The 9685-nt window shown below is 48.4% G+C and overlaps 2 gene segments (V, D, J or C); both read left to right on the forward strand.

The window, feature by feature from the left end:
• LOC128584904 (probable non-functional immunoglobulin lambda variable 1-50) overlaps nucleotides 1–9685 on the forward strand; it is a 685263-nt gene that overhangs the window by 617199 nt on the left and 58379 nt on the right.
• Nucleotides 4642–6205, forward strand: LOC128583451 (immunoglobulin lambda variable 3-9-like). The segment is given in 3 exon segments: nucleotides 4642–4687; nucleotides 4995–5315; nucleotides 6111–6205. Coding segments are annotated over 3 exon segments (462 nt in total).

A 9685-nucleotide genomic window follows, 5' to 3' on the forward strand; every position in this document is an offset into this window, starting at 1 on the left:
ATGATCCTGAGCCCCTCCGCCAGATGCAGGCTGGAGCTAGACTTTATCTCTGCCAGGAGTCTCTCCATTTCTGAACTCTGTTTTTTTTTCTTTTTGAGACAGAGTCTCACGGATTTGCCCTTGGTAGAGTGCCATGGCATCACAGCTCACAGTAACCTCAAACTCTTGGGCTTAAGTGATTCTCTTGCCTCAGCCTCCCAAGTAGCTTGGACTACAGGTGTCCACCACAATGCCCAGCTATTGTTCTTGTTGTTGTTGTAGTTGTCATTGCTGTTTAGCAAGCCCAACCCAGGTTCCAACCTGCCACCCTTGCTGTTTATGGCCGGTGCCCTACCCACTCAGCTCCGGGCTCCAAGCCATTTCTGAACTCTTTTGAGCACACTCCTCAGTAAATCACAGGAGCCAAGTTTCTACCTCAACCCCTGTTTCCTTGAGACTGTGCATGGGGTAGAGTGAAGGGTGAGGCCCCTGTCCTGGTGCTCCATGTCTAAGATTGTCACATGTGCTATTTCTGGTGTCTTTCTGAGCCGTCCCTGGCACAGGGCTCTGCCCTGTTCATTCTAAGGCTGCAGAACATTTTATGGTGGTATTTTTTTTTTTTTTTTTTTGTAGAGACAGAGTCTCACTTTATGGCCCTCGGTAGAGTGCCGTGGCCTCACACAGCTCACAGCAACCTCCAACTCCTGGGCTTAAGCGATTCTCTTGCCTCAGCCTCCCGAGTAGCTGGGACTACAGGCGCCCGCCACAACGCCCAGCTATTTTTTGGTTGCAGTTCAGCCGGGGCCGGGTTTGAACCCGCCACCCTCGGTATATGGGGCCGGCGCCTTACCGACTGAGCTACAGGCGCCGCCCATTTATGGTGGTATTTTTAACCAACCAGCCCTCGTGGCTATCATCATCAAGATTCTAATCTTACTGATAACATTGGAGTGAGTATCCTTATGCAGATGAATCACCTGAATTTCTAGAAGCATTGTTCTTGTGGGAGGTATCTGGAGCAAGATGACATTTTACTTCTGATTACCATATGGCTTGATGTATTTCTTTAGATAAGAACAAGCTTTTATCATTTATTTGATTGGATCTTGGGTTCTCACAAGATAGTTTTATGTCACAATGCTATAATTTTGTCTCTTCTTTTTTTATCCTGTGAGCTTTGGGAGTATTTCAGTATCAGAAATAAGATCTTCCTAGATGTAAAATCAGAGAAGGGAGAAAGATAAACAAGCAAGGCCAGTTTGTACCAAAATCTGGAATAATCCAGTATGGACTCTGAGAAAGGAGTCTTAAAAATCAGCATTGACGTTGAAACCAAAAAGAAATGAGATAGTCAAAGTTCTGAGAGAGAAGAAAGAAGAGGAAGAAAAGAAAGAACAGGAAAGGAAACAAGGAAGGAAGGGAGGGAGAAAAGAAGGGAGAAAAGGAGGGAGGGAGGAAGGGGAGGAAGAGGAGGGAGAGAGAGAGAAGGGCCCAGTGCAATGTTCATGCCTGTAATCCTAGCACTCTGGTCTTAGCACTCTGGGAGGCTGAGACAGGTGGATTGCTTGAGTTCAGGAGTTTGAGACCAGCCTGAGCAAGAGCAAGATCCCATCTCTAAAAATACCTGGGTGTTGTGGCCAGATTCCCAGCTACTTGGGAGGCCGAGCCCAAAAGTGTGAGGTTCCCATGAGCTGTGATGCCATGGCACTCTACCCAGGGTGACAAAGTAAGACTCTGTCTCAAAATAAATAAATAAATAAATAAATAAATAAATAAATAAATAAATAAAGAGAGAGAGAGGGGAAGGAAAGAAGGAAGAAATGGAGGGAGGAAGGAAGAGAGAGAGAGAGAAAGAATAAGACTTAGCTGTAGGGCGGCGCCTGTGGCTCAGTCGGTAAGGCGCCGGCCCCATATACCGAGGGTGGCGGGTTCAAGCCCAGCCCCGGCCAAACTGCAACCAAAAAAATAGCCGGGCGTTGTGGCAGGCGCCTGTAGTCCCAGCTGCTAGTGTTTCTACCACTATTATTTGGTTTTTCACCCAATTTTATCCTGTAAAGTTTTCTGTTTTCTTGTTTTGGTTTGATTGACAGCATTTTTGTCTTTCCTCTCTACTTGGTGGAGGTGGGGTACTGTGTCTGATCAGGTTATCAAAGAGCTGCTGACCTGAAGGGAACCACCCAACTGGGCACCCCCAGCAGGTGGGTTTCTTTTAAGGTTGTGTCAAAGTACCCTACTGTACACCTATATTGCTCTGTCTCCATCTTTCTGTGCCTCTCTTCTTTTTGTCAATATTCCTTTTACCCACCCCCTCTCTTTTCTCTATTTTTCTTTTTTTTTCTTATCACTCGGTCCTCCTTTCTTTCATCCCTTTTTTGCTCTTCAACCTTCTCAGCCTTCTGGTCCTGTAACCCTTAGTCCACAGGCACGAGAACTTAAAGAGCAAGAAGAAGTGAAAGGAAAATTAGGGCAAGGAAACAGATAAAAGAAATCACTCATGAGGAAGAATCAGCAGAAAACTCCACGCAACATGAAGATCCAGTTCAGAACAACCCTGCGAAGGGACCGTGAGGTAGCTACTGCAGAGGATTCCACCTATAAAGAAATGTTAGGAATGACAGAAAGGGAATTTAGAATACACATGTTGAAAACAATGAAAGAAATGATGGAAACAATGAAGGAAACTGCTAATAAAGTGGAAAATAACCAAAAGGAAATCCAAAAACAGAATCAAATAAGAGATGAATGATATGAAGAATATAAAAAGGATATAGCAGAGCTGAAGGAACTGAAACAGTCAATTAGGGAACTTAAAGATGCAATGGAAAGTATCAGCAACAGGTTAGACCATGCAGAAGAAAGAATTTCAGAGGTAGAAGACAAAATTCTTGAGATAACTCAGATAGTAAAAAAGGCAGAAAAGAAGAGAGAGAAAGCAGAACGTTCACTGTCAGACTTATGGGACTTTATGAAGCGTTCCAACATACGAGTTATAGGAATCCCAGAAGGGGAAGAAGAATGCCCCAGAGGAATGGAAGCCATACTAGAGAATATTATAAAAGAAAACTTCCCAAATATCACCAAAGATTCTGACACACTGCTTTCAGAGGTATATCAGACCCCAGGCTGCCTCAACTCTAACCGAGCTTCTCCAAGACACATTGTGATGAACCTGTCCAAAGTCAAAACAAAAGAAAAGATTCTGCAAGCTGCCAGGAGTAAGCGCCAGTTGACCTACAGGGGCAAATCCATCAGAGTGACCGCAGACTTCTCTAATGAAACTTTCCAAGCAAGAAGACAATGGTCATCTACCTTTAATCTACTTAAACAGAACAATTTCCAGCCCAGAATTCTGTACCCTGCTAAGCTAAGCTTCAAAATTGACGGAGAAATCAAATCATTTACGGATATACAAACATTGAGGAAATTCGCTACAACAAGACCAGCTCTACAGGAAATACTTCAACCTGTTCTGCACACTGACCACCACAATGGATCAGCAGCAAAGTAAGAACTCAGAAATTAAAGGACAGAACCAAACCTCCACACTGATGCAAAAGAAAAAACTAAGCAATGGACTCTCACAAATAAGACGAATAGAGTACTTCCACACTTATCAATTATCTCAATAAATGTTAATGGCTTGAATTCCCCACTGAAGAGACATAGATTGGCTGACTGGATTAAAAAACACAAGCCATCTGTACGCTGTCTGCAAGAAACACACCTGGCTTCAAAAGACAAATTAAAGCTCCGAGTGAAGGGTTGGAAGACAATTTTTCAGGCAAATGGAATTCAGAAGAAAAGAGGAGTTGCAATCTTATTTTCAGATACTTGTGGATTTAAAGCCACTAAAGTCAAAAAAGACAAAGATGGTCACTTTATATTGGTCAAGGGAAAAATGCAACAAGAAGATGTTCAATTCTAAATATTTATGCACCCAATTTAAATGCTCCCAGATTCTTGAAACAGACCTTACTCAGTCTGAGCAATATGATATCTGATAATACCATAATTACAGGGGACTTTAACACTCCTCTTACAGAGCTGGACAGATCCTCTAAACAGAAATTAAACAAAGATATAAGAGATTTAAATGAGACCCTAGAACAACTGTGCTTGATAGATGCATATAGAACACTTCCCTGACAGCCATGGGCCAGCCGTGGGCCACCCAGTCAGTCCTGGCTGTGAGAGACCTGGGGGGCAGGTGGTGATATTATTGAATGCATAGAGCAGACAGTGCTCAGGGAGAAGGTGGTGGGAACTGCTCAGGATCAGGGATCTGAGTTAGGACCCTGCAACTGCTGAGCTCTGTGTTGTCACCTGTGGAAAGGAGTAAGGAGAAATAGACAGTGTCATGTGTGAGCTCAGCATGGCCTGGAGAGAGACCTGGACATACTCGTGGGTGGAGATGTTGGCCAAGACTATGAGACCATTGGTGGGGAAGACTCCTGGTGGGTTAGGGTGGGTCTGCAGTGGTTGCCCCTCCCTCCCCCGTCTCCTGGGCTAAGCCTCTCTGGAAACCACAGAGCTCCTCAGGCAGCAGCCTGTGACTTGGGCTCATTTACATCCTGGGCAGCTGTCTCCACCAGGAGGTAAGACAGGCCTGGGAGGCCCCTGCCCAGTCCGGGCCTTGGAAGCAACCTAGGGGGTATCTCCACCATGACCTGGACCCCAGTCCTCCCTGGCCTCCTGGCTCACTGCACAGGTGCTGCCCCAGGGGCCCCACCCGCCCAGCCTCAGGGCTCAGGACAAGCCTGGGCCTGACTCAGAACTCAGCAGAGCCCTATATATGGAGTGCAGGGGCATCCTGAAACAGCTGCAGGCTGCGAGCCGGTGGGGCTGAGATCCCAAAACTGTGCTCACGGGTCCTTTGAAGGACCATCCATCCATGGAGAGTGCAGAACTTTTGCTGTGAGCCCTCTGGTTTCAGAACATTTATTACTCTCTCTTGCCAGTGCCCCACCTGATTCACAAATCCACCAGGTTCCTCCCCACAGAGGAGGGACTTGCAGGGTCTGTGGCCTCCTATGAGCTCACTCAGCCACCCTCGCTGTCAGTGGCTCTGGGACAGACAACAAGTTTCACCTGTGCGGGAAACAACATTGGAAGGAAAAATGCTTACTGGTATCAGCAGAAGCTAGGCCAGTCCCCTGTGCTGGTCATCTATGAAGACAGTAAGAGGCCCCCAGGGATCCCTGAGCAATTCTCAGGCTCTAACTCAGAGAACATGGCCACTCTGACCATCAGCGGGGCCCAGGCTGGGGACGAGGCCAACTATTACTGTCAGGTGTGGGACAGCGACCCTGCTCACAGTGACGCAGGCAGATGGGGAAGTGAGTCACCAACTCCTGCCCCATTTGTGTCACCCTTTCCCTCTTGTCAAGGAGGATTACAGACGCTGCCCTGAGCAGGGTTGGCCCCCACAGGCAGGCTTTGCAGAGGTTGGTGGTGGGTGGACATTGCCTGGCAGAGCAGACATGGAGACCAGCTTGAGCAAGAGTGAGCCACCATCTTCACTAAATATAGAAAAACTAGCCAGGTGGGCAGCACCCGTGGCTCAAAGGGGTAAGGCGCTGGCCCCATATGCTGGAGGTGGTGGGTTCAAACCCAGCCCCGGCCAAAAACTGCAAAAAAAAAAAAACTGCAAAAGAAAAACTAGCCAGGCATTGTGGTGGGCGCCCAGCAACTCACGAGGCTGAGGCAGGAGGATGACCTGAGCCCAGGAGTTTGTGGTTGCTGTGAGCTGTGATGACACCACTGCACACTACCAGGGGAGAGAGAGGGAGACCCTGTTTAAGAAAAAAAAAGGAGGAGGAGGAGGAAGGCGAGGAGGAGGTGGGGTCGGGGGACTAGAAGAAGCAGGGAAAGAAGAAGAAGAGAGATGAAGGAGGAGCAGAGCCATCAACAACTAAGTCAGCATCTCATGAATAACTGCCCATTGATTACATGTAGAAATGATCTATTTTTGATATGTTGGGTATCCTAAATTATATCGGATCATTATTTTGTCTTTTCGATTGTATGTGGTGATGGCACATCATACGGCTGTAGGACACAGCAGCTCTGGCCCCTTCAGGTGACAGGTGCTTCTGAGCAACCTGGTGCAGGAAGCCCCGCCTCCTCCACAGGACCCGAGTGTGAGCCCAGGGAGAGGCGCTGGAGCCGGCCGGAGAGACGAGGCCACGGTGTGGGCCAGCTGCTGGTGCAGGGGACTGAGCCTTAGCCCTGCACCTGCTCCATCCTAGATGAGCCCCGTCAGCTCCCCAGGGAGCCAGCTGGGCCTGCCTGAGCTCAGGATGGGGGACCTGGGAATTGTGGCTGTGTGGTCAGTGATGTCCTGTCTTGTGTTATGTCTACCAAGGCACAAGTGCACACCACAAGAACCTCCATTTGGTAATGGAGATGACAAGGACTTGTTCCAAAATCCACAGGTGCCCACTGGCACTCATGTGTGGGCTTTCTCAGTATCACAAGGTTCCAGTTGTTGTCACCATGTTCCGTATCATGGTGGAGACTGCAGGGTTCTGGGCCCCACTCAGCAGGACAGCTCACACCACGGCCTGGCCTGCTGCAGAGCCTCCTGCCCTGGGGCCCATAGCCCATGGGTGACCTTCCCTGGCTTCTCGTGTGTGACACAAACAATATCCCCAAATGCACAACATGCTGCTTCTGGAAACCCGTGTGACCTCCGAAGCTTTATTCCCTTCCTCGTGGAAACTGTGGATATAGTGATGTGTGTTCTGCTTTGTGAGAGACACTCAGCATGACCCTGACAGCTACACCCTAAACATCTCAGCTCTCGTGGAGGGAGGAGTCCCATGGTCTGCCCCACCCTCAGGAGGGCAGGGGTCTCACCAGAGCTTGCAGGTCCCCCGCCAGGCAATGCACGTCTGACCCAGTGACCACAGCATGGCAGAGCCTTGGGTGTTCTCCCGGTGTCCAGATGGCCCAGCCCCCATGGAGTGGGTCATGACAGGGAAGGGAGGGTGATAACTCTGGCGACAAGTGTGAGCGGCTGCCTTGTCCATGCACCATGGGTGCCCTGGCTCTGACCCTCACCTTCTGGGACCCATTCAACTCTTTTTTTTTAATTAACTCATAGCTGTGTACATTAATGTGATCATCGGGCACCATACACTGGTTTTATAGACTGTTTGACACATTTTCATCAAACTGGTTGACATAGCCTTCCTGGCATTTTCTTAGTTACTGTGTTAAGACATTTACATTCTACATTTACTAAGTTTCACATGTACCCTTGTAAGATGCACCGCAGGTGTAATCCTACCAATCACCCTCCCTCCACCCATCCTCCCCCCTCCCTCCCCTCCCTTTCCCCCTTCCCCATATTCTTAGGTTATAACTGGGTTATAGCTTTCATGTGAAAGCCATAAATTAGCTTCATAGTAGGGCTGAGTACATTGGATACTTTTTCTTCCATTCTTGAGACACTTTACTAAGAAGAATATGTTCCAGCTCCATCCATGTAAACATGAAAGAGGTAAAGTCTCCATCTTTCTTTAAGGTTGCATAATATTCCATGGTGTACATATACCACAATTTATTAATCCATTCGTGGATCGATGCACTTGGGCTTTTTCCATGACTTAGCAATTATGAATTGGGCTGCAATAAACATTCTGGTACAAATATCTTTGTTGTAATGTGATTTTTGGTCTTCTGGGTATATACCTAGTAGAGGAATTATAGGATTGAATGGCAGATCTATTTTAGATCTCTAAGTGTTCTCCAAACATCTTTCCAAAAGGAACGTATTAGTGCGCATTCCCACCAGCAGTGTAGAAGTGTGCCCTTTTCTCTGCATCCACGCCAACATCTCTGGTCTTGGGATTCCATTCAACTCTTTTAAGGGCTGGTTTCATGAACTCACATATGGGCCTTGGATGTGGTCACAGACCCCACAGGAGAGAACAGGTGTCTCAGACAGTGTGACCAGCTGGAAATCCTCTTCCTCTCAGTGAAAACCAGCCCAAGGGCGCTCCAGGAGACATGTCTCATGTGGTTTTTGAGATGAGGAGTCTCTGCTCCTGTGCTGAGATGTGACTGAAACCGCTGAGGATGCCCAAATACTACCTTGGCTCCTTTCTCTAAATTCTCTTCATTTTATCCCCAGGGACCAAATTCAACTAACGTGACTGAGGGGTGTGTGCAGAGTCTCTCTCTGGGGTGGTGAGAGCTGTGGGGAAAGGTCGAGGAGAAGGCGGAGAGCCCTTTCGATATTCCTACTGCTGCTTAACTGTGTCCTTAGAAATGATGATGAGGGTAAAGTACAAGGCTGATTTTACTAGTGCAAAATAAAAACGTTTTGCACACCCTGTAGTGAAAAGAAAAGCAGTTTACTGCTAAATCAGACATCTCGTAACAATTGCAAATACACTCAAATACTCAGTGTTTCTCCTTTTCTATATACTGACACCTGATTCTCTCTCTCTCACTGTGTCTTTGAAACTATAAACTATGCCCTTGTGTTCCCTCCAAGGTCACACTTCTCCACTTGCTGCCCAAATGGTTATTACACCTGGTTACTTTGTTAATAGTCACACTGGTTAAAATTCCCAAGCTCACACTTGGCTGTCAGCTGTGTTGGGCCAGCATTTCCCAAGCAAGGCTACTTGCAATTTTGTATTGTAAGTAGGGCCCTTTCTCTGCACGGCAGGACTGAGCCGGCTTTGCCATGTGATGCACGCACTGTGCCCCAGGACTGGGCTCTCTGTGTGCTGCTGAGATCTGCCGGCTGTGTCAGAGGGACGGTGTCCAACATTGTGTCCATTTCAAACTAACCCTCATGGGGAAGACCACCACAGCTGCTTGGCACTGAGCTGCACAGAGGGACACAGGGGGCTGGGATGTCCTACCCCTGACACGCATTAGGGGACAGGGTGTGCTGGAGGAAGCGGGGGGAAGGAACCTGCTGTCTAAAGGCGGATTTCCCACCCCGAATCTCAGCTGCCCATCACCCATCTGGCCTGTGTGCACCAGGAAAATGTGGGTCATGTGGGCCAGAGGTGAGGGGACTGTGAGGAGTTCACATTTCCCGTGTTCACCCTTGGCTGTGTCACTCGGCCTTGTACAAACCCACCCTTACACCCTGTTCTCCAGAGTGGGCCTGACTCTCAATCAGTGACTCTGGGAAGTGCAGACAGGTGCAGGGGCTGGGCCCTTCAGGGACAATTTCCATCCCATGAGCCAGTGAGTACTGCTCTACAAGGACCAGGGTTTCAATGGACGACCTGCTGGAGTGACCAGAAAACTAAATCTTAGAAAACCACAATGACAAAGGAGTTCGGACCCATTTGCAGGCTGTGGGGTGGAGTGAGCAGAGCTCCGTGAGACGGAGGGTCACTGGGAGCTCCTGGGAGATCTGAGCTGGGAAGTGACAGGGATTCCCGCCCTTTCAGCACAACCTGGGACAAGTGAGGGACCCTGACCTTCTGTTCCCTGAGAATGTGGGACTCTAGAGAGAAGGACTGATGTCTTCTTCACACTATTCACTGGGGACAGAGAAGCTGATGGTGACAGTGATGAGGAGGATGTGAGTGCACAGCTGAGCTCTAGTGGCAGGAACTTCTGGGGCTCCCAGTGACCTGCAGCTGCTCTGACTGGGAAGGAGAGACTCAGTTTTGCTTCCCAAATAGGGACGAAGTCTGGCACCACATCTGTAGTCACGGGTATGTCTCTGGAC

The sequence above is a fragment of the Nycticebus coucang genome, chromosome 4 (assembly GCF_027406575.1).
Source record: "Nycticebus coucang isolate mNycCou1 chromosome 4, mNycCou1.pri, whole genome shotgun sequence".
Taxonomy (NCBI): domain Eukaryota; kingdom Metazoa; phylum Chordata; class Mammalia; order Primates; family Lorisidae; genus Nycticebus; species Nycticebus coucang.